Source organism: Chanodichthys erythropterus, chromosome 19, assembly GCF_024489055.1.
Source record: "Chanodichthys erythropterus isolate Z2021 chromosome 19, ASM2448905v1, whole genome shotgun sequence".
NCBI classification, from domain to species: Eukaryota; Metazoa; Chordata; class Actinopteri; order Cypriniformes; family Xenocyprididae; genus Chanodichthys; species Chanodichthys erythropterus.
In genome coordinates, this window is record NC_090239.1 from 25,472,321 (window position 1) to 25,498,667 (window position 26,347).

The window sequence follows — 26,347 nt, forward strand, 5'->3', positions numbered from 1 at the left end:
TGTTCTACAGAGGAAAAAAAAAAGTCATACATGTTTGGAAATTATATGAGGATGAGTAAATGATGACAGAATTTACATTTTTGAACATTTATAAAAAGAATAAACCTCCTCCACAACATCTTAAATGTTCCTCAAACCCTCGTCTCGTTCAAATTCAGCTCATTGCATCACCATCATATAAAGAAACTACAGAATATGATCGCCATTTGGCAACTAAAATGAATGCTTATCAGTAAAAAAAAACAAAACATGAACTGATCACATCCACTATAAGAGGGTCCAACTTGTCCAAGTCGAAATGAAACTGCTGAACCTATAGACATCCCGAGATTCAGAGAAGACGATTTGATTCCTATATCTTTTTAGGCACGATATCCAGAATCCCTGACACACTTCTCCATGTTTCAAAATGTCCACGTTGTAATGAGGACTCCGAATAGTTTGACATGTTTTAAGGCGGCCCTTAGTCTTGGCTGAAGGAGGGACTCGCTTTGACTTGAACATGTAGCAGATATCTTGCGCACTCAGCACCTCCCCAAAACTTTGGCATATAAAAGCCAGGGTCAAACATTTGTTTAGGCAGTAGGGAGTTTCTTCTGGGGTCTGGATTGGAGTTACACAGACCGGACCCTACGTGTATGACTGAGGACAAAACAGGATTCCCCTTGCCTCAAAGAGTCTACATGTCTAATATTTAGACATGTTCAGCTTTGTGGATATCCGGTTAGGGCTGCTGCTCGGCGCAGTGGTCCTTGTGGTGAGAGGACAAGGAGAGGATGATAGTGAGTATATGATTTTTACTCCTGCTTTTTGCAAAGATGCTTGACAGAAGAGATTGGAGAACTCAAGAGGGGGATTTTCAGCTGTCTTGTTGCAAGCGACCTGCAATCTAAAACTTCTTGGGAATGTCTTGAGGAGGAAATAAAAACTACTTTTTTATCCTCACCAACATTTTTTTATCTTCTAAAAAATGTAATTTTTCCATCTTGCCGCACGCGGAATTGTGTTCCTTCCTCGAGCGCTTGTTTGCTGCGCGCGTGCAGTTACATGTTCAGCGCGGGTGCGCGCGCGTGCGCGCTATGTGATGTCCTCAAGCGAAGGATGCGCTGAAGGAAAAATACGACACGGATGAGAGAGGGACATTTAATGTCATGTATCCTCTCATTCTTACGCCTGTTTGTATTCTGTCATACTTTTTATCGATCGCTAACGGGATTTAACCGCTTATCTCTGGATTACACTGTCTTGTGATAGACTAGGTGCACCCGTCACTCGTGAAATAGTCGTTTTGACAGTTTTAGCCTACACAGCAGCTAACGTTTAACAATAGAAATACGATTCAGCGTTTTAGAATGACAAAGGAAAGATTTATTTGATTTGGGAAAACCTCTGGTTTTTACTTCATCAGTTGCGGGGCGTGACGCTGCTTTTGCAGGACTTTGGCTCCACCAAGCGGTGGATTTTAGTACTGCGCAGGTCTGAAACACGATGAGGGGGATGCAGGCCTGTCCTCCATACCATCATCATTGTGCACCACGCCCCATTAGACCATTTTAGCTTCATTTACTTCCGTTTTTAAATGAAAACAGTTAATAAATAATACATATTGCATCACACTAGCTCTGTATACTTGATCATAATGTTTAGTTTGGAGACGCTGCATATGCATATATTATGCTTTTGGATTATAAATGCCATATTTGTTCTCTTGAAAGTAACACAGAAGTCTGTGTTGTCAGAAAACATTTAAATTGAAGTTTAAATGAAACTACTTCTTTTTTGTAATTGGTCACTTGGTTTTGAGGGAAGCCAACGTTTACTTTAGCTACATATTTGTCACAGTTTGCAATGCCCTTAATCTTTTCAAATAAAATGCTGAAATGGTTGTGGACCCCCTGGACCTGTCGGCCCCTCAAATCATTCCCAGCGTTCAATCGGTGACATGGTAAAGTGATTGACTGTGCTAATTCATAGCTGTTGTCCTTACAGTCTCATTCGGTAGCTGCACATTGGATGGTCAGAATTACAACGACAAGGATGTATGGAAACCTGAGCCCTGCCAAATCTGCGTCTGTGACAGCGGGACCATCATGTGCGATGAGGTGATCTGCGAGGATACATCAGACTGTCCCAATCCAGAGATTCCCGATGGAGAATGCTGCCCCGTCTGCCTCGACGGTACACTCAACACCTTTGCCCAGTCACACGCACCTAGCTCTGTCGCCCTCAAGTGTGCAAACACTTAACCACATGATCTGGGAAATATCTTTCATTGGCCTGTCATCATGTTTGAGACCTGTGGAGTGCAAACACATCACTGGATTCTCTCTCACCACTGATGCTTTTACATGGGATTAAGGATGTTTTTGCTTGTAGTTTTTATTGCCATTTGGCTAATTGTACTTTTTAAACACTGAAACATGATTTTTCTTTTCTCTGAACAGTACACAATGCATACTATGATGTGATCAATTGTTCATGTACATTCAAATAAGCACATACATATATATATATATACAGCTATGGAAAAAATTAAGAGACCACTTCAAGTTAAGAAATCAATGTTAAGTGGTCTCTTAATTTTTCCTTAGCTGTATATATACATATACATACATTATATATATATATATATATATATATATATATATATATATATATATATATATATATATATATATATATATATATATATAAATAAAACCTATTTGAATGTACATGAACTACCAATCTCTTCAAAGGAATAAATAATGTTTGTTAATCTTATTAATGAAAGTATCCATATTTCTCCATATTTCTGAGATTCTAGATCAGTCCTCTGAGCATTATCTTTACTTAAGTTGATTAAAGTGGCACAGTTCTGAAATATATTTATATTTTATTCCATAGATGTATATGTTACAGATCCTCCTCCAGATGTTGGACCGGTTAGTGGGAATTTATTCAAATTTATTTATCATGCACCTCATTCACACACACACACACATGTATATATATATATATATATATATATATATGTATATAAATTCAGTTTGACTTTTGTCACACCATGTATATATGCACATCAAGCACATAAAAACCCTTTATGTTATATTTATACAAAACACCAATATAACGTGTCATAACATTTCTCATTTTTCCATTTTTAGGGTCCCGTCGGTCCTAACGGAGACCCAGTGAGTACATTATATCATTATAATAATGTATTTATATGTATATTGTTTGAATGACCTGGGTTAGACGAGTAAAACTAAAAATAATAATAATAATAATAATAATAAGATCAATAGCACATTTGTTTTCAAGAGTACAAAGCCTGAATGAGACAAAAAGTTTGTATTGATGTTGCAAATGAAAAGAATTGGTGCTATTTAGGGGGCATTTGAGGCTTTAAACCTGCTGACCTCTGCTTGTCCTATTGACCTTTGACCTCCAAAACATGAAAGCTGCAGATTAAGCATTTGTTTGGTGTTACTCATTACCATTTCAGTTTTTATATGATATTTTATATGCATTATGTACAGATTTTGTTAAAAGAATCGAAGCAGGTCATCTGTAGGGAAAAGATTAAATGGATGATCATGTGTAACTTGAGTTGTCTGATGTGTCATTGCTTTGTTTCTCAGGGTCCTCCAGGGCCTCCTGGCAGAGATGGTACTCCCGGAGAGAACGGACTCCCTGGACCTCCTGGTCCTCCTGGTCTTCCTGGAACCCTTGACCTCGGCGGTGGAGTAAGCGACTCAATTTTGACCTTGTAAAACTGTGACTCTGCTTTGGTTGAGTCAGCATCGTGATGATTAAGTTTGAGACAATCTTTCCATGTTGGCCTGTATTCAAAAACATAAGTCTTGTAGTGATCGTTTGGCATTTAATAAGTAAAATAAATAATATTTTTTTAAAAGTTTTAAAGAAAAACAAGAAGCTTCTGTAGTTCAGTACCAACTGTGTGAACAGCTCCCATCATGCTCACTATTGAGAATTCTGGAATAAACGCACACGATGCGCTCTATAAAAGCAAAATAGCTGTGTTTTAAGGATTTTACATGGCTGAGGTATTTGTGATTTTATAGCATTTACATTGAGTGTTAGCTAATAGTCTGGCATTAAAAGAAAACCGTCCTGTAGTAAATGATGAAATGAAGATAATCACAGGGGCACGAATCTTAAATTTACATAATGAAACCAACAAAAGTGGACTCAGAAAACCCTCACTCATTCATTCTCTTTGTTCCCTACAGTCTTTCCTTTCCCAGATGGCTTATGGCAGCGAGAAATCCAGCGGCCCTGCTCTTCCCGGACCACCAGTACGTTAGCTTTTGACTCTTTCCTCACACAGAATAGACCATTCAGACAAAATCGATCATTTGTAATCTGCTCTCCGTGATCCCTCACTTTTATACCGTCTCATTGATATTCAGCACTTTTGTGTACATCTCATTTATCATAATTCACGTTTATTATGTATATACCCTACTTTCTAGATAGCACTATTAGGTTGCTGCTTTCAAAGGAGTCCTTCTAAACTACAATAACTACAGTATTTTCTATCTCTATTTAACATTTTTTTTTTCTCTCTTCTAGGGCCCCATGGGTCCCCGTGGCCCCCCTGGACAAGCAGGTTCACCTGTAAGTCTATTTCTAGTGTTATACTACAAAATGATGTTGTTTTGTTAGAACAAATAAATCAACTGGTCTGTCCTGAGTATTGTCAGTAAACCGGTCTCTAAACCTCATGTGGCATATTATCCATCCAGTATCTCTTGTCTGATATATAACTGTATTTGTGTGTATTTTTAACAGGGCCCTCAGGGATTCACTGGCCCCGCAGGCGAGCCTGGAGAGCCTGGTGCTCCTGTGAGTATCTTGTACTGACGCTACTTCATAGAGCTCTTCACATTTTACAAAACATGAGTATTTTACCAGCAGCTTGTGAACACTATTCTTCTGCTGTTTTTGCCTGAAGGGTCCAATGGGTTCTCGCGGTCCTCCCGGCCCTCCTGGAAAGAGCGGAGAGGATGTGAGTTTTCTATTTTCTCACTCCAATCACCTCTGAATCAGACGAGCCAAACTCAAATAATACAGCACAGGCCTTTAAGTCTCGTTTCAATCCCTTCTTATCTTTCTTCTGCTCTTCCTCAGGGTGAAGCTGGCAAAGCAGGTCGCCCTGGTGAGCGTGGAGCCGCTGGGCCTCAGGTGCTCACACATGCTTTCCTCATTGATAAACACAGATATATTGCAGACATAGTCAACTTATGAAGTGTTATACTGGAGTATGAGAAGACATGATGCTTGCTCACTGAAATGAGAACATATTAGATGATCATTATTTTTTACTAGTCAAATAATCAAACCGGATGGAAAGAGATTCAAAGTAATCATGATTATATTCTCTTGTTTATTTTACAGGGTGCTCGTGGATTCCCAGGAACCCCTGGACTCCCCGGCATCAAGGGACACAGAGTGAGTATGACCCTACCTTTTGATTGTAATTTTAAATAATTTAATTATTTATTCATGTTTATGAATAATTGCACTAATTACTAGTTTAATTACTAGTTTTAAATGATGAATTATATGTTTATTCATATATATATATATATATATATATATATATATATATATATATATATATATATATATATATATGTGCAAACATTTAATTATATTACTTTTTAATTAATTTAAATTTAATGAATTAAAATGTAATAAATGCAAAACATTTGCATTTATTACATTTTAACTAATTATGAATTATATATAGGCATATATTATATATATATATATATATATATATATATATATATATATATATATATATATATATATATATATATAAAGTGCTTATTCTCTATTTATTTATTAATATTGTGTTTTTTGTACAATACTGCTTGAAAACAAAATATTTATATAGTTTGTGAGTGTATATATATATATATATATATATATATATATATATATATATATATATATATATATATACACTCACAAACTATATACATATTTTGTAAATACATTAATATAAATATAAATACATTAGATTTGCATTGTATTAAACTGCATTCTTGTTTATGACCTAATATTGTATATTTTTCATTTTTTTGTACAATACTGCTTAAAATATAACAAATATATAATTAGTTTAAAAAAAAAAATATATATATATATATATATATATATTTTTTTTTTTTTTTTAAATTATTATCTGTTTTATTACATATTACATTTTTTTATCTGTTTATTCATTAATATTTATATAGTTTGTGAGTGTATATATATATATATATATATATATATACACTCACAAACTATATACATATTTTGTAAATACATTAATATAAATATAAATACATTAGATTTGCATTGTATTAAACTGCATTCTTGTTTATGACCTAATATTGTATATTTTTCATTTTTTTGTTCAATACTGCTTAAAATATAACAAATATATAATTAGTTTAAAAAAAATATATATATATTTTTTTTTTTAATTATTATCTGTTTTATTACATATTACATTTTTTTATCTGTTTATTCATTAATATTGGCCAAAAAATTTGTTTTTCACTTTTGCCTGCAATACTGTTTGCAACATATATTTATATATATTCATTAGTAATGTAATGTTTTTTGTTGTCTCTTACAGGGTTTCCCTGGTCTAGATGGAGCTAAGGGAGACGCTGGCATTGCTGGACCCAAGGTGAGATGATTATTTCATTTGTATCCTCTTGTAATTTCTCATCTATGCAAATATCAGATTTAATCTGTGAACATGCACGCTAATTTGACTTTACAGATGTACCAATGTAGTGCTGGTTCTGTGTTGATTGTGTCTCCTCTCTGATTGCAGGGAGAGGCTGGTGCTCCTGGTGAGAATGGTACTCCTGGAGCCATGGTGAGTGATTCTACATGGGATTAAAGTCCATGAAAAGTTCCTTGAAATTATGCCATTCTTTTCTCATTTCCTCTTTCATCTACTTCTTTCAGGGTGCTCGTGGTTTGCCCGGTGAGAGAGGTCGCCCTGGTCCCCCTGGCCCTTCTGTAAGTGTCACATCCAATCATTATTGTCTCTGTGGAGTAGAGACTAAAAAAAACATTATTTTTAAAATCAGTTTTTATACTGAACCATCAGCCGAGTATTACATCTTCACCTCTACTGTGTATACAGACCTCTAATATACCATTCAGCTTATACAATGAAACTCAACTCTTATTAATTCACCATGAGCAACCATTTATAAATCTCAAAATGAGAACGCACCACAAGTCTAAGATAATCAAAACTAACTGAATTCTATATGCTACTCGTTCTGCTACTCGTGTTAAATGCTCTCAGGTGTACAGTAGTTGTTGATCCAAGAATCGCTGACTTGTTCAAAAGGCAAAATCTTCAGGCAGGGTTCAAGACCATCATTCAGTGTCATTATTTGTATATAAAGATGGACGATTGTAATCTTTTATCTGTTTTCTGCAGGGTGCTCGCGGTAATGATGGCAACACTGGCGCTGCCGGACCTCCCGTAAGTCTCTTAAGAGCAATATTCTGGTAATACAGCAGTTATTTACTATAAGAATCTATTCAAGTATCACAATACTCTGTCTTTATTGATACTAAATACAATTTAATATTCATAGTACTCATTCTCAGATGTGAAAATGAAGCAGCTGATTTAGAGAATTGTTTAGATTAATCCTGATGTTAATAATGCTTTAGTTTCTTGTACACCTACTACAGTGATCAAAGCAAGATGAGTCGTATTAATAATTTTTATGTATTATAATGTGTTTAATGGTCTTATTATTATTTTTCTGCTACATTAGGGACCCACCGGCCCTGCTGGTCCTCCTGGTTTCCCTGGTGGTGCTGGTGCTAAGGTATGGGACCCACTACAAATGATGGCCCACTTTATCATTATAAGTGGTGTACTAACATTTTTATTAATAATATGATACAATTCACTTATTGTGTACATACATACATAGATACATACATGCATTCCCTTACCCCTTAACCCTTAAACCTACCCATACCACCAAATCTGTCCATAAACTTACCTATATGCCACCTCAAAAGCAGCAAAATTTTATTTCACAGTGTCCTTGTTACATATGTTACTTACTATAGTAACAACATTAAGTTATGCATAATTGCATGCAACTAACCTAAAAAAAAAACCATAATCCTAACCCTAACCCTATAATAAATACAAGTACATTTGCAATACAGTATGAACTAAAGAAGTACATTGTACATAATCATTTTTGGCCTAAGTAATGTTTTTATGGTCATGGATTGGTACAGCTGCCAACGGTTGACATGTTCATTAAAGCAAATACATACTATAAGTTCTTCCTATAATGTTTAGATTGCAATTGATTGTTTCTTGATCAGTGCATGTACATTATACCATTAAAATATTTTTTTGGGATAAAAATGTCTACGATAAAAACATAAATACCAGTGGGAGTACACTCTTTTAAATAAACTGACAATTCACCATTTTTGCTTCTGTAGGGAGAAACTGGCCCTGCTGGAGGTCGTGGTTCAGAGGGACCCCAGGGACCCCGTGGTGAGCCTGGTAACCCTGGACCCGCTGGTGCCGTCGGTCCTGCTGTGAGTATTTACACCACAAAACACCATCTCAAATTACACAACTGTGTATTTGCTGGAAAGATTTTAAATGAACAATATTCCCAAAGGAAATGGCTATAAAACAGATTAACGCTACGTTTAAATTACAGTGTATTGTGAGATAGAAGATAGAAAGGTGATTTGGAAAAAAAATATGAAATGGGAGGAAAAATTACGTCAACCCTCTTGCATTGTCTCGCAAATGTTTTACGTTCCCCTGAGAAACTTTACATTCGCTCACAAAACTTTTGAGTTCATCAAATCGAACACAAAGTTTCTGGGGGGAATGCAAAACTAATGTATTTTTTTTCCTCCCATCTCATATTTTTTCCATCACGATTATGTCCCTTTTAGGGGCTCCGTATAGTTAAGATATTGTAATATTATCTTGTATAAAATTTATGAAAAATGCAAAACTGGATAGCCCCCCTAAAGCTGAAATTATCTTTAAAAACAAAGTGTGATTGGAGTATAATCTAAATAAATTGAAATAATTTAATTTAATGGAGGTGTGGAGAGTAAGATGAATATGATTAGCTTTAACTGTGGACTTCACTTTTGTCCTCACTGCTCAGGGAACCCCTGGATCTGATGGTGCTCCTGGTGGCAAAGGATCTCCTGTAAGTATTTATCCCACACCAATCTGTCTTTATCTTTTATTTATGCTGTTGCTCTCTGTATGGCAATATGAGCGAGTTTTAATTACTGATTTGCAATGATGTTTTGTAGGGTGCTGCTGGTATTGCTGGCGCTCCTGGTTTCCCAGGTTCCCGTGGACCAGCTGGACCCCCTGGCCCATCTGGTGCTCCTGGCCCCAAGGGAAACAATGTATGTATACTGCATTTTATTATGCATGCAAGAAAAGTGTAGTAATGTTTCGGTGCTTTCAGGATGTCATTTTTGCAAACTTTAGTTCTGAAACTGAGATTACAGGAGGTGTGACTTAAGGCTGGATACACTACATGACTTTTGCACATGATTTGCAGTCTGATCAATAGATGCTATTTTCTGAAATTCTTTATGTATAATGGGTACAGGTTGATTTTTTTTTTTAGCTTCAGGCTGTGATGCCATCCAGTCAGAACAGATCAAACATATTTGATGTTTTGAGTCGACTTTAGAACATGTATGAAAAGGCTGGATTGAAAATATTGATTTCCCAATTATATATACATTTTGATGAACCAATATTGATTCTTAAATCCCAAGAATCGATCTTTCAGTCTATGCTGTTTTCAGTTGATGGCTGAACAGAACATTATTTGTAGCACCTCCTATCCAATAAATCGCAAGTCATGTAGTGTTTTTCTTTAGATGTTAAAGATCAGCTGTAGTAGTAATTCAAATATAACACTGTCTGTGTCCTTGAGTTGGGCACTTAACCTCTTTTTTTCTGTTATATAAATGCACACTAAGTTGATTTGCATACAGAAGAGTCAGAAGAATAAAAGCATGGTGGGCTGAGATCAGATATCTTACGTCTTATACTGTAATTCCAGGGTGATCCAGGTCCCCAAGGCGCTAAGGGAGATGCCGGTCCTAAGGGAGAACCTGTAAGTATCTTTAAATCATAGATCATTTTCGAATCTTTACAGAAACCTCTCCTGTAATAGTAATAGTTGCTCTTGCTCTCTGTGCTAGGGCCCAGTTGGACCCCAAGGTCTCGCCGGACCTTCTGGTGAGGAAGGAAAGAGAGGAGCTCGTGGTGAGCCTGGTGGTGCAGGACCTGTCGGACCCCCTGGAGCCCGTGTAGGTTAACCTCACCAAAACTGTGACAATTCCATTCCAGCATGCTTTTTTGCTTGTTTGTTTCTCACACTTTGTCTTTTTTATTCAAAAAGGGTGCCCCTGGCAACCGTGGTCTGCCTGGTAGTGATGGAGCACCTGGACCCGGGGTAAGATTACTGACCTCACAAATCAAGGCTGTAAATCTTGTTTCTGAACTATTTAGTATTTGTTTTATCTGGTAACCTTAAATGTGCTTTATACTACCGGTCAAAAGTTTGGAATTACTAAGGCTGTATTTATTTGATAAAAAAAAAGAAAAAAAGAGTAATATTGTGAAATATTATGTTTTCCATTTAAATATATATTGTAAAATGTAAATTATTCCTGTGATAAAAGCTGATTTTTTAGCATCATTACTCCAGTCTTCAGTGTCACATGATCCTCCAGAAATCATTCTAATATGCTGATTTTATGCTCAAGAAACATTTCTTATTATTATAAATGTTGAAAATAGTTGTGTACTATTTTTGTGGAAACCATGATATACTACCATTAAAAAGCTTGGGGTAAGTAAGATTAAAAATAATATTAATAATAACATTAATAATCATTTTATTCAACATGGACACATTAAATAGATCAAAACTGATTTCAAGAATCCTAAAAAAGTATCACAGTTTCCACAAAAATATGAATACCATCACAGGAATAAATTATATCTTGAAATATATTAAAATAGAAAACAATTCTTTTAATATTTCACAATATTATTATTTTTACTGCATTTTTTAACAAATAAATGAAGCCTAAGTCAGCATAAGAGACTTAAAACAATAATACATTTTAATGATTCCAAACTTTTGACCAGTAGTGCATGTGGTAACAAACTGATTTTAAGTTAGAAATATTATTTAATAGGAATGAAATTAATATGGGTAGTATGGGTCAGGTTTACATAGTTCTGTTCAGTGTAGGTTAACCCATATATCAACATTCATATCCAAAATTATGTCATCTACTATTAAACTACAGACTATTCTGGGTGTTTTTGAAGTCTTTTATGTATTAAATAACAGCACAGCACTCAATCTAGTCCTGACTGCTCACTGTAATGCATTGAGAAGGAGCTGTCCAGGGTCCTGCAGAAGATTGCTGTTGGTAAAATACTAAAAGTGGCTATTTAAATTGTAGGGTGCCCCTGGTGAGCGTGGAGCTAATGGACCAATGGGAGCTCAAGGAGCCACTGGAGAGGCTGGTCGCCCAGGAGAGCCAGGATTGCCTGGATCTAAGGTAAGAAGGCTCTTTAATGTTATGTAAAACCATATTAGTAGTATATATAGTCTGTATTTTCACCTAACCTGATGCCTGTTGTAGGGTATGACTGGTGCCCCTGGAAGCCCTGGACCTGACGGCAAAGCTGGACCTTCTGTAAGCTGAATATATATCATTTGGAGCTATGATTTTATTTGTAATGCAATATAAGACTCATATGAGACACTCAATTTCGTATTTAAAGTAATGTTTAATTAACTCGTAGGGTGTACCTGGACAAGATGGCCGACCCGGACCCCCAGGACCTGCTGGATCTCGTGGTGCACCTGGTGTGATGGGATTCCCTGGTCCCAAAGGAACTGATGTAAGTTACTGTGGTAAATGTATGAATTATATAGGGTGAATTCAGGTTCAATGGGACACTTTTTGCCACTGAGATGACTGGGGAAAAGTGTCCTAATCAACCTGAATTCACCCAATTTAAATCTTGATCAAACCTCCTCTAAACACACATGATCAAAACTTTGCTGAAAAACAGGTTGCATACAATCTATTACATGCCTTCTGTCGTCTGATTGATAGTTTAGTCTTTTTTAAAATTTCAAGTTACACATTTACTGGACTGAAAAATCATGTTAAAATGTGAATCAAATAAGATCATCAGGCTTTTGAGGAAGGTTTATTTGTTCTTCTCTCAATCATCATTGCATTGCATTACTTGTTTTAAAACTATGAGCTTTGATCATAAAACTAAGCATTTAAATATCATCTTAATATAACATTATTGAGAGATATGGATTGAAGACTGATATTTATATGCATTTTACATAAGTAGTCTGTAACTGTTACATGTTTTTCTTTCTTTTGGTGCCACCTGCACCACACTTCATATTTTTGCTCAGTTTGGGCCTCTGAATTAAACTGAGCTGCTTTTTTTTCTCCTTAGGTGTGAGCTTCATATTATCACTATATGATACTATATAAGCCATAAAAGCCTGATGTATAAATATAATTTATCAACAAAAAGATATATGCAAACTTTTTTTTTATTTTTTTTATGTATTTTGTCTTGTTCCATTTCTAAAAAATATTTTTTTCTGACTATTATTTGGTATGTCAGATTTACATGGCTTATTTCTTAATCTCTTGTACAAAACTGCTTACTGACATTTTTAATACATTGATTTATTCCTCTTAGGGTGAGGCTGGTAAACCCGGTGAGAGAGGTGTTGCTGGACCCCCTGGTGCTTTGGTACGTACTGAATCACAGATTTGTAGTGATTTCTGAGCTTTATGCAGCCTTAAGCATTGCTTTGAACACTTAGCCAAGTCGCTTTGGTAAACTCTTAAAAAACGGGCTAAGCTGACTGAGTCATGTGTGAGCAGGTTCATTATGATGCAGTGTTTGTTTCTGTGTATTTTTATAGGGTGCTCCCGGCAAAGATGGTGATATCGGCGCTCCTGGTGCTCCTGGACCTGCTGTATGTGTGCTTGAACCTCTTAAAGTTAATATGATAAAAAAACTGTTTCAGTTTCTGCTCTAACTTTCTCACTGGTCTGTGATCTCATAGGGGCCAGCTGGAGAGAAGGGAGAACAGGGATCCGCTGGTCCTCCCGGTTTCCAGGTACACATGAACACCCTTGTTATATTTTCTTTGAGTGTAATTTAGATGAAAATACGTTTACTGGTCAGACTGTTAAGATTAGTAGCTAATTATCACTGGTTTAATCGTTTGATGGAACCTAAGCAATCCATGTTTATTCTCTTACAGGGTCTGCCAGGTGCACAGGGTGCCACTGGAGAGACTGGCAAACCCGGTGATCAGGTACGTGCGGTCACTTGGACATAATTGTGTTAGCTCAAAGAGATGTATTTCATGTTATGCATTGTTCTACTTTAAGTTATCACGTAATCAAACAAATTGATCCTACGCAATCATGTTATAAGAAGCATATTGATTATAAAGAAGTTTGTTCGGTGTTATTAATTATGTTCACTGTTCAACAGGGCGCTCCTGGTGAAAGTGGTCCTCCTGGTCCTTCTGGTTCAAGAGTGAGTATTTCTTTCTTAATAATAAAAAAAAAAAAAACTGCAGATATTCTTCATCTCAATCAATCCTTAATACTCACTCAAGCTCCATTGCACCTATTAAACTATAAACATAACAATCTGATTTCTAATTTTACATTATTTTCACTATTACTATCATGCTTCTTACACTGCAAAAAAAAGAAAAAAAGAAGAAAAAAAATAATTCTCTTAGTATCAGAATTATTGTATTTTTAATTTTTTTTTCAGTAAAAATATCTTAACATCCATGTCCATGGGTAAATTTAGTAGGGAACCTTTAAAAATCATACTAAATAATCAATTAATTGCATGAATTGTGTGATTTGATTTTTAAAAATGGTCTTACATTTTTGGTCTTATATCAACTGAACATCTTAATTCAACCACACCCAAGTTATACATCTATTATAGTCGAAAATACTCAGAATTAGTTTTCCAATTAATTAAAAGGTCTGTTATTTTTTTGTGTGAGATGAGTTATATTTTAATGTTTTTCACTCGTTTGAATTTTTAATGCTTTTCTAAAAGTCATTTGTTTCCCCTTTTCCCACTTACCTCACTGCTCTAGTATTCCGTTTCTGTTAGTCAGCTGGGATGAAATACAGCAGAATGATGTTTCTAAATGTCTCGCACAGGGTGACAGAGGTTTCCCTGGTGAGCGTGGTGCCCCTGGACCTGCCGGCTCTACCGGTCCCCGTGGAGCCCCTGGTTCTCCTGGTAACGATGGTGCTAAGGTAAGACTTCCCAATTCGAAAGAATTATGACTCAGAATTGTGATATTTGAGAAATGATCTAATTCTCTCTGTGTCTGTGTGTGTTTAGGGAGAGCCTGGTGCTGCTGGAGCCCCTGGCGGTGTTGGTCCTGCTGGACTGCAGGGAATGCCAGGAGAGCGCGGTGCTGGAGGAATGCCTGGAGCCAGAGGAGACAGAGTAAGATTCATAACAGTCCACATTTAAAGTGCATTTAAAGATTCTGCCATCAAATATTTTTGCACAACAACTTTGTTTTTCAAGCAAGTATACCCTTGTAAAAAAGAAGTACAATTTAGCATACTTTTAAAAAGAGTACCAATATACTTAAGTGTGAACTGAATGTAATGTTTTCAGGTTTGCATGTTATTTGCAATTAAGTAAATGTATTGTAGTTTAAATTTATTTTAATTGCAGTTAGTTAAACTTAAGTGTACTTTTTTGACCCACTTATGTAGGACTGTCTTAAAATGTAATTTCATTATTACTTCTATTGTCTCAAAAATATACTAAAATATACTTTAATGTAATTTCTATTGAAACCTGTATGTCATGTATTTAGATATATGCAATTGCACATTTTTAGTGAAGTTGTGATTTAGAACATTTAAAACATGGTGAATTCAGGTTGATTGGGACACTTTTTGCCATTGAGATGATTAGGAAAAAGTGTCCCAATCAACCTGAATTCACCCTATATTAACTTTAAGTGTAATATCAAGTTAAAACTATAATCAAGTACTTTACTTGCTTTAGACAACATTTTAAAATAGGAGTACTTTAAAGCAAGACAAAAGATTATTAAAATATAATGATTTAAAATATACTTTAAAGTAATACTTTTACAGTAATTTGGCAATGTTACATAGTACACTACTTAAAAGTGTACTTAAGTATGTTAAAAACTCATGAAAGTATACTCTCTTTAAGTGGCCTTATATGTTATTAATATTATATTACATGCAAATACATTTAAAAAACTATATATACTTTTAAGATTTAAAGCACACTACAAGTGCATATTAAATACAATTAAGCACACTTAGAAGGGTAGTGACCAAATCAAAATTATACTGACAGCAACTGGACAGTGTAGTGTTGCTGATGATGTCACATCCTGCTGTATGTTCACAACAGTTGTCCGTCCTCTTTAGGGTGATGGTGGTCCCAAGGGCCCTGATGGGGCTCCTGGCAAGGATGGTCTGCGTGGTATGACCGGCCCTATTGGACCTTCTGGACCCAGTGGTGCTCCTGGTGAGAAGGTAAAGACATATGAAACATTTATTCGATTATTAGCATTGATAGATTTATATTCCTATCGTAAAGCTTACATTTTCTCATTTTCTTTGACATAAAAATGTTTTTGCCTTAGTACTGATCAATTTTATGTAGCATATACAGACGTAATTACTGCTGTCACTAAAAGAATTACAATAAAGCAGCTTTGTATATGATTGTCCTCTCGTGTTATAGGGAGAGCCTGGTGCTGTTGGACCTCCAGGACTGACTGGCCCTCGTGGTTCCCCTGTAAGTTATCAAGATGCTATCGAAAACCTCATGAAACATGGATATAAACACCAAAAAATAATGCACACACAATTTATGATCAGCATAAGAGTGCACCAGTGCTGTTTATCTGCTGTTATTTCTAAGGCCTCTAAATCATCAACATGATCGAAACTTTGCTGAAAAATCTGTTGCAAACAGTCTTTTACATGTCTTCTGTCATCTGATTGATAGTTTTTAATAAGTAAAGGCCTTTCAGCATAATTCTAAAACTAACATCTCATCATTATTAAAGGATATAGAGAGACAGCTGATATTTATATGCATTTTATGCAATTATTTTTTATATGTCAGGCTTTACATGATTGCATTTGAATTATACAGTTTGTGAGTGATTTATTGCAAGTCACTGATATGATTTTGTCTCGTATCTTCCCAGGGTGAGCGTGGTGAGGTCGGTGCCCCTGGACCTGCTGGTTTTGCTGGACCTCCTGTAAGTATAACAATCTCATCCTACATTTGTCAATCACTTTTTACCATGTGATATTTAATATCACTGAGCTTAAGTGTCTCTATTGTGAATGCAGGGTGCCAATGGACAACCTGGTGCTAAGGGAGCTACTGGTGACAGCGGACCCAAGGGAGATGCTGGAGCTCCTGGACCTGCAGGACCCGTCGGACCCGCTGGCCCTCAGGTATTTAACGTTAACTGTTTTCTGTTCTACTTAAATAAATGAATTTCCTATATAATATGCTTATCATTGTTTGTTGTTTTTGACAGGGACCTGCTGGTGCTACTGGACCTAAGGGTGCTCGTGGTGGTGCTGGACCTCCTGTAAGTTTAAATACTATCTGTCATTTATTACAAAAAAATAGAAATTAGTAACAATTCAAAGTCATGACCATATTATCTATACTTTCACTACCAAGTTTTTTTTTTTTTTTTTTTTTTTACTATCAGTGTTATCAGTTGCATTTTTGCCGTTTTTTATTTATTTATTTTCAGTTTTAGTTATTTTATTACATTAGGTTAAACTGCTTTGGCAACAAGCTCAAAATTAAATAAGCTTTTTTATATTTTAATTTTTTTTTTAACTCAATTCCATTTTATTGTCATTGCATAAAATACAAGAAAATTAGCTTGCACACCTCACTGTGCATCCACACAGTTAATATTTTTTTCATGGTTTTAGTTTAATATTCTTTTAGAGGCTATTTATTGAGACCTTAAAACACTTTAGCAATTAAGCATATGTGGACAATAATAAGTTCACAAAGGAGGTATCATGTAGTTTGTAATTTAACCCTTAACATGCTTTTCTGTGAAATGAAACATTTTAAATTTTGGTTTGATATTTTGTTGTTTTTAATAGGGTGCTACTGGTTTCCCTGGTGCTGCTGGTAGAGTCGGACCTCCAGGTCCTGCTGTAAGTATTGTTTATTCTAAACAAGGTCTAAACCAGGCTTTTCCAACCTAGGCTTTGTGGGAAATTAAAAAATAATTTTATAATAAAATTAAAATATTAAATGATTTATTTGCATGTTATGTGACCATTAACTGATAGTAGAGAACCGTGAACATGTGAATGTGTTGTTAAATTATTGAAATATTAAATTCAAGGTGTACTTAAGGTAAATATTTTAGGCCAAAACAGGTTCTGCTGACAAAAATGCTTGGGAAAAATGCAAAAAAAAAAAAAAAATGCTCCCTGGTCTAAACAAATACTTATTACAAGCTTTTCTTGGGCTGACTCAAAAATTTTAATTTCATTGCATATGTTCTCAGGGTGCTGCTGGACCCCCTGGCCCAACTGGTGCTGCCGGTAAAGAAGGACAGAGAGGAGCCCGTGGTGAGAAGGGACCTGCTGGTCGCCCTGGAGAGGCTGGTGCTGCTGGACCCCCAGGACCATCTGGAGAGAGGGGTAGCGTTGGTCCTGATGGTCCTGCTGTAAGTAGTCATAGTTTTAAACATAAGCCGCTTGTCCACCATTGCTTAACCGTTCCATTCCGTGCCGATCCTGCACCAGTTGGTGTGGATATTCTTTAATTTTTTGGTTAGCCCGACCGTGCTGAGAATTCCAGGCCGAGAACCGTTTGTAATCATGCCGTACTGATCCAAGCTCAAGTGGAAATATAACTGGAACCATTCGGCCTGATGGTGGAAAAGCGGCTATAGTTTCATCACCACAGCTACAAAAAAAAATCACTTGTGATGCCGAATTGAAAGTAACCCTCAGTTTGCTCTGCCGTCAAATCACATGTATAGTGCTTAATACAAAGAAAAAAAGAAAAAAGTAAGTTCTTCAGTTATGAAATAAATACAATTTCAGCTCCAAAGCAGCTTTGAAAAGACAATAGTGTCATTATTCAACTCAATTTGGTTCATTGTTGATTCAATTTAGTTCAATAACAGTGTCATTGTTGTTTCAAAGCTTATCAGTTTTGAAACCAATTCAATTTCAGCTGTAAATCAGCTCTAAAAAGACAATAATTATGATCATCAATATGAATCGAGCTCAATTCAGCTATAAGCAGCTCTACAGAAGACATTGGTGTCATTACCAAGCTAAAGATTCAGTTCAATCAAAACGGTGTCAGTGTTGCAGAGTCCATCAATTCTGAAACAAATTCAAATCAAAGCAGCTTTACAGAAGACAATATTGTCATTATCCAGCTCAATTTAGTTCTTATCCCATGGTCTTTAGGGTCCCGCTGGTTCTCCTGGACCTCCTGGTGTTATTGGATCCCGTGGTATTGTTGGTCTTCCTGGACAGAGAGGAGAGAGAGGTTTCTCCGGTCTCCCTGGACCTTCTGTAAGTTCTTTAACAACAGATTTTATTTATAGATCACAATGTTTTGTCAACATAGAATCTAAATGGACCCTGTTTACTTTGATGTGCATTCCTGGTCATATTGCTTTAATAAAAAACATATTTGTCTGCATAATTTTTCAGCAAATCCTTCATCCAAGCCCAAACTTTTCTCCTCATTCTCATGTGAAAATATTCTATTTTACTCTGAAATACGACACATTGTTGAAGTAAACTGGGTTGCAAATGCATTTTGACTGCAGTAAACTTTTGCTTTAGTTGCCATCCTTCATAATATCCATTCAACTACCCATCACCTCAGGGAGAGCCAGGAAAGCAGGGACCCTCTGGGCCTCTTGGTGAGCGTGGACCCCCTGGACCAATGGGTCCTCCTGGACTGGGTGGAGCTCCTGGTGAGGCTGGACGTGAGGTGAGCAAACTTGACTGATTTCAAGAACCAGTCAAATTTTGTTAAACCAAATTTTGTCTGGTCAAATAACAAAACTGCTACATTCTGAGGAGTGTGATGGACTTATTTTCATTATGTCACTCATCTCTGCAGGGTAATCCTGGACATGATGGTGCTCCTGGCCGTGATGGTCAACCCGGACCAAAGGTAAGTGCAATCACACGTTCTTATTTAGGCATCCTATCAACCTTTAAACGTAACCATACCCATATCTCAACCTCAATAGGAGCAAAATACATTTTTGACTTGAGAACATTGTATTAGACACCTAATAAAAACTGGTTAATGGTTATAGGGTTATATACAGTCATTATCACCCTACTATCACCCTATCTGGGTTTGTTTATTATCCCTTACGAAATAAATGAATGCATTTAATTTGTACATAAATTATGTAATATATAATTGGTGCTTCCTGTTTAAAAGAACAGTTTTGTAAAACTCCCCTGTTTGCTGTAGGGAGACCGTGGTGAGTCTGGAAACCCTGGTCCTCCTGGCGCCCCCGGTGCTCCTGGAGCCCCTGGCCCCATGGGTCCATCCGGAAAGACTGGTGATCGTGGAGAGGCTGTAAGTTTTTGTATGCCAGAATTGTTTCTGAAAACTTTATCAGAATCATTTTATTTTTAAACATGTACACCTAACTGACTAAATAAACATAATGCATCCATGCCAAAATTATATATTTTATTATTATTTTGAGTTAAATTTTATTTTATTATTTTCTATTTTCATTTTTACAGTTTTAGTACTTTTGGTGTGTGTTTTTGTCATTTTTATTATTATTATTATTTAAATATATCTGAATATTTTTTATTAAACTGCAGTTATTTTAGTACTATAACTTAATCTGAATGAAAATGAGAAATCTTGCTTTAACTGAAATAAAATAAAATTTAAATGTTGCTAATGTTTTTTTTTTTTTATTTCAAGTAATGAAAATGTTTTTATGGTTTTAGTTTTAGTTAACAATAATAACCCTGCACTGATAACACAGTAACACTTTACAGTAAGGTTTCATTAGTTAACATTAGTTAATGAACTGACATGCACAACTGTATATTGTTATAAACTAACATTAACAAAGATTAACAAATGTATTGCTCATTGTTAGTTCATGTTAGTTAATACATTAACTAATGTTAACAAATGAGACCTTATTGTAAAGTGTAACCGGCAACATAAAAAAACTTCTGTCATTATATAACATATTAATATATTATGCTGAATTATCTCATGCCATGTTCAACATTGTTCTTTTTTTCTCTCTCTCACTTCTTTCCAGGGTCCTGCTGGTTCTGCTGGTCCTGCCGGTCCTGCTGGTGCTCGTGGTAGCCAGGTATGAATTTCTCGTTTGTATCAGTTATTCAACTTGTAGTTTTTTTTTTTCAGTCATTCGGCACCAGTCTGATCATTCTCATCTCTCTACCTGCAGGGTCCAGCTGGTCCACGTGGAGACAAGGGTGAGGCTGGTGAGGCTGGAGAGAGAGGCATGAAGGGACACCGTGGCTTCTCTGGAATGGCTGGAGTTCCTGGACCTCCTGTAAGTCAGCATAATATCACAGTTACCAATCAATCTGAACAATCTTTTTGCAAATTCAGACATTCAAAGTTGATTTCTCAAGTTAAGAGTGAAAATTTACCCTTATATTTGATGCTTTCTGAACTTTTTTAGGGAGCTCCTGGTGACCAAGGACCTGCTGGACCCACTGGCCCTGCTGGACCTCGTGTAAGTACATCACATATGATGAATTTTATATGACTTAAATAATAGTCAAGACACGTTTATTTATATAACGCCTTAAACAATACAGATTTTATGTTTTAATGTAGCCTCACAGAAATGAACAGGCCAATTAAGAATAGCCCAAATCTTTCTCCAAATATTATAACTCAACATATGCCATTACCATCACCATCACTAAAAATACACATTACATTCACTGTTATGCGTTATTTCAATTACAAAATAGTAGCCTAGTTATCATAAACAGTCAGTTTTCATAAAAAAGTACCTTAAAAGTAGTTCATACTACGTATTCCAAGTCTTCTGAAGCCATATGATAGTGTTTTCTTCTGAAAACATTGCTCTGAAATGATAAATCACAGGACAAGCTTCTGCATGCAAACATTGTAATACTCCAAACGGTTATCATCTGGATCTCATAGGGACCTGCTGGTTCCAATGGAGCTGCTGGTAAGGATGGCATGAATGGTATTCCTGGACCCGTTGGACCTCCTGGACCCCGTGGTCGCTCTGGAGAAATGGGACCCGCTGTAAGTCTGATATCATCACCATTGTCTCTTTCGGGATTTTTAGTGGTCCCTCTTTAGTGGTCTTCAACAGATCTAAATAACATCAAATTGGATGTACTCATGTGACATTTTCTCTCTTAACTAGGGTGCTCCTGGTCTTCCTGGACCTCCAGGTCCTCCTGGACCTGCTGGCATTGGTGAGCCCTTCCTTCCCATGCCACAGGGCGAGAAGGGTCCAGATCCTCTGCGTGGAGGCTACAGAGCTGATGATGCCAGCGTTCGCGACCGCGATGCTGAGGTTGACACCACCCTGAAATCTCTGAGCCAGAAGATTGAGAACATCCGTAGCCCCGAAGGAACCCAGGGCAACCCTGCCCGCATGTGCCGTGACCTCAGGATGTGCCATCCTGAATGGAAGAGCGGTAAGCATGGATTTGCTTTAAGCCATCTTGCAGTAAATCAACTTCAGATGTATTGTACTTATCGTCAGTTTCGAAGCTCTTGAAATTACTTAAATCTGTTTTTCCTGCAAGGTTCCTACTGGGTGGACCCCAACCAGGGCTCTCCTCTGGACGCCATCAAGGTCTTCTGCAACATGGAGACTGGCGAGACCTGCGTCAGCCCATCTCAGACCACCATTCCCATGAAGAACTGGTACACTAGCAAGAACATCAGAGAGAAGAAGCATGTTTGGTTCGGAGAGTCCATGCCCAATGGCTTCCAGGTACGTCAAGACCTTATAGGTTATACAGAGACACAGTCTGGGGAAAGACCAAATTCATTACATTGTTTAAAATATATTTTATATTTAAAATACATTTTTATGTGCACATTTATAGGATTTTTTTCAGGCTGAAACCAGCAAGCAAATCAAACAAACAATAAATAAAAAAAAATTGAATTACAAAAAATCTTTTATGAATTTTATTCAAATTTTGATTTGTTACAAATTTGATTCTTGGCTCAAATGGTGCAGAATTTGAAAAAAAAAAAAAAACTCTTGACATTTCTGACATTGAAATTTTGTACAAATTATAAGATTTTCATCTTCCACTCAAGTGCAAGTTGCTCTCTATAACAAAAATCCAAAACAGATTTCACTGGTGGTCTCAAAATATGTCACAATCTTCTGATGAACACAGGAAGTAACGTTCTGTTGTGTCCTCTATGTAGTTCCAGTATGGCAGCGATGGCTCTGATCCAGAGGATGTTAACATTCAGCTGACCTTCATGCGCCTGATGTCCAACGAGGCTACTCAGAACATCACCTACCACTGCAAGAACAGCATCGCCTACATGGACGAGGCCACAGGCAACCTGAAGAAGGCTCTGCTCCTGCAGGGCTCCAACGACATCGAGATCAGGGCGGAGGGCAACAGCCGCTTTACATACAGAGTCAGCGAGGATGGCTGCACGGTGAGCACCCCATCATCTCTGCTGTTGCTTTTTCTTTTGCTCCCATATTTGTGTCTCTTTCCTTCCTCATAATGTTAACTTAAATAGAGCACTGCAGGGATGACATTTTGCAGGCCAATTTACTAATTCGTTCCCTCGATTTGCTAAATCGTGTGCATAATTTACTATTTCATTCCCTCTATTTTTAAATCACGTGCATAATTTGCTATTTCATTCCCTCTATTTGCTAAATCATGCGCATAATTTTCTATTTCGTTCCCTCGATTTGAGAAATCACGTGCATAATTTACTATTTCGTTCCCTCGATTTACTAAATCATGTGCATCATTTAGTTTCGTTCCCTCGATTTGTTTAATCATGCGCATGATTTAGTGTTTCATTCCCTCGATTTGTTAAATCATGCACACAATTTACTATTTCGTTCCTTCGATTTACTAAATCATGTGCATCATTTAGTTTCGTTCCCGTGATTTGTTTAATCATGCGCACAATTTACTATTTCATTCCCTCGATTTGCTAAATCATGCACACGACTTGCTATTTTGTTCCCTCAATTTGTTAAATTGTGTGCACAATTTACTATTTCATTCCCTCGATTTGCTAAATCATGCACACGACTTACTATTTTGTTCCCTTGATTTGCTAAATCGTGCGCACAATTTACTATTTCATTCCCTCAATTTACTAAATCATGCGCACGACTTACTATTTCATTCCCTCAATTTACTAAATCATGCGCACGACTTACTATTTCATTCCCTCAATTTACTAAATCATGCACACGACTTACTATTTCATTCCCAAAATTTACTAAATCATGCGCACGACTTACTATTTCATTCCCTCAATTTACTAAATCATGCACACGACTTACTATTTCATTCCCTCAATTTACTAAATCATGCGCACGACTTACTATTTCATTCCCTCAATTTACTAAATCATGCACACGACTTACTATTTCGTTCCCTTGATTTGGTAGATCGTGCACACAATTTACTATTCCATTCCCTCGATTTGCTATATTGTGCACACAACTTGCTATTTTCATTTAATGTCCACTTGTTAGACAAGTAAAAGAAATATAAAAATCACAAGGGAGTTTTACTGAGGTATTTTATGTCGTAGAATAAAATGTGACGATACCACAGACCTTATTTGTCCTTTTTTTGTTTGTTTTCCACAGTCACACACTGGCACATGGGGCAAGACAGTCATTGACTATAAGACAACGAAAACATCTCGTCTGCCAATCATTGATATCGCTCCTATGGACATTGGTGCTCCAGATCAGGAATTCGGCGTAGAAGTTGGCCCAGTCTGCTTCTTGTAAAAAGAAAAATCTGGACATGACTTTGCTGTTTTTTTTCTAGCAGTCATCTTCAAATCTTTTCCTGTTCATTAAAAAAAAAAGCCCGAACTCTTATTCGGCTGCAATCGGTCCATGTGCTTAAACCTGAATCCTTGAAGACGGTGCTTGTTGTGATTCCCATCTTGAGAAACATTCTTAAAACAAAATCGAGGACCACTACATCAGCCAGCATCACAATCATGGACACTTAGTGAGAATCCTTTGCGTTAGCTGACAACAAGAAAATAATATATACTTGTAAAACGCCCCACCCCCTGGAGTCCAAAGAAAAACTACCACCTGGTGACTTTTTTTGACCACTGCAAAAGGACAATGAAAAACAAGCAAATGCTAATGTACCATTCTCTGGTGTTGAATAAATATGACAAACGACAGCCAAGTGTCTTGTTCCTTCTAACCGAAAGTGAGGAAAAACTCAAAACGTCACACAGGGAACAGAGTTAGGTGGTACTACGTCATCTTGATATAAAGGCTACCTCAGGACAAAAAAGTGCATGTAAGGAGATTTTGGGGGAAACAAGGGCAGTTTTTTATTCAAGCAAAATAAACGATTAGTAACAGGTATTAAAGGTGCTACTTCCTCTCCAGGTCCTGTCTGTGGTGTGTTTGTATTTGAGAGAAAACAAACTCATTCATTTTTATACTGTCACTTACACTTACAGGGCCTTTTTGGTGCTAAATGTCAACAGAATGTCTTGATGTCAATGTGATGCAATTGCTCTTATCAAAGTGTCAGCGGAAGAGGACAATAAAACAGCTGGATAGGTTGGTTACTGTAGATTTGCACTTAATCTGATATGGGTTAAGTGGATGGACTGATTGCCAGTTCGTCTCATTTCCAATTCCCCCTTCCTTAAGTTTCTAGAGAAGTCTTATATTTGTCTGTACATGCCGCTCCCCCCGTTTCCAGATTTTATTTCTACTCTCAAAATGCAATGCACATCTCTTTTCTATTTTATTTTTATTTTTTTTTTGTTTTTTTCGTTTGTTTGATTTGTTTTCAGTGAAAGGTTTCTTATAAAAACTGAAATGAGGCGGCAAAAGGAAAAACACAGAAGAAATAAACCCTCCAATGGTTCCAACAAAGGATCTGTACTTATTTTGTACATGTATAGTATTTCAAGATGTTTTTAATTATTTTGGATGTTGAAATAAAGCATGTTTATGTGGTCAACTGGATGCTGGATATGTTATCTTCTTGCCATGGCCTCAGCGCCTTTCTCTAAGCATGAATTAAACAAACGACAATGCTTTCACTCAACTACCTTAATTTCTACTTTATTTCCAGGGGTTGTGCTTGGGATGCATGTTGATAATGGGTAGGGAACTGTCATATTTCAAAAAAAAAAACATATTTCCTGTTCATAATCAAAACAAAAAATGCCCAATATTGGCAATCAAAATATTAATGAATTTATACATTTATACTGTACTTTTTGTACAGAAGTACAGTAGTATCTAAATGTACATTTAAATACTCAACAAGAAGGCACATTTCCAAAAACAATCGAGTGAGGCCCCTTGTCGAATATTTTTGCATTACAGTCTGGCAAAATGTTTGGATCCTAGTCAAACTAAAAATTCACTTTTCCACTCCCGCTGACCTGATACATCATAACTGGGCCTCACACAAGGTGTTTCAAATATTTAAACAGCGACACGTGTTGTAAGTATGATTCTCACCTCTATGTGTAACTTTAAAGATTCAGTAGCTGTACCAATGACTTTACAAAGATGGTGCACTCATTTATTGATGGGAGAGAGTGCAACACAATATGGCGGAATAAATAGGTTATACACAGGCGCATTGGCTGGTCCAGTCTGAAAAATGCATTTTTTTGGGGGGATGTGATTTGAGCATTTATGAGACTGTTGTCAGATATCATTGGTGATTTCAAATATAACATTTAACTGTGAGCTTGGTGAATAGCTTTGGAGATTTTTTTTTTTTTATGTTTCCCATTCAAAGAGATAGGATCTGTATTTGCATGACTGAAATGTGTTTCAAATATGGCCGCCGAGTGAAATGACTTGCCTTAAAGTGACTTAGAATGTCGTACTACTTTTAATTATAT

General features: G+C 36.4%; 1 protein-coding gene across 1 annotated transcript; it reads left to right on the top strand.

Moving 5' to 3' along the window:
• Positions 1-595: 595 nt before the first annotated feature.
• On the top strand, positions 596-25,505 carry col1a1b (collagen, type I, alpha 1b). The gene is made up of 51 exons (XM_067368851.1): positions 596-782; positions 1,990-2,178; positions 2,887-2,924; positions 3,147-3,173; positions 3,624-3,728; positions 4,236-4,301; positions 4,579-4,623; positions 4,798-4,851; positions 4,961-5,014; positions 5,137-5,190; positions 5,404-5,457; positions 6,641-6,694; positions 6,845-6,889; positions 6,982-7,035; positions 7,469-7,513; positions 7,815-7,868; positions 8,509-8,607; positions 9,201-9,245; positions 9,355-9,453; positions 10,125-10,178; positions 10,267-10,374; positions 10,467-10,520; positions 11,545-11,643; positions 11,728-11,781; positions 11,891-11,989; positions 12,824-12,877; positions 13,053-13,106; positions 13,197-13,250; positions 13,398-13,451; positions 13,634-13,678; positions 14,332-14,430; positions 14,519-14,626; positions 15,601-15,708; positions 15,920-15,973; positions 16,392-16,445; positions 16,540-16,647; positions 16,734-16,787; positions 17,326-17,379; positions 17,739-17,900; positions 18,658-18,765; positions 19,085-19,192; positions 19,325-19,378; positions 19,691-19,798; positions 20,514-20,567; positions 20,664-20,771; positions 20,904-20,957; positions 21,398-21,505; positions 21,630-21,906; positions 22,018-22,208; positions 22,658-22,900; positions 24,087-25,505. The coding sequence occupies exons 1-51, from the start codon at positions 701-703 to the stop codon at positions 24,231-24,233; spliced, it is 4,353 nt and encodes a 1,450-aa protein (XP_067224952.1). The 5' UTR covers positions 596-700; the 3' UTR covers positions 24,234-25,505.
• The last annotated feature ends 842 nt before the right edge of the window (positions 25,506-26,347 follow it).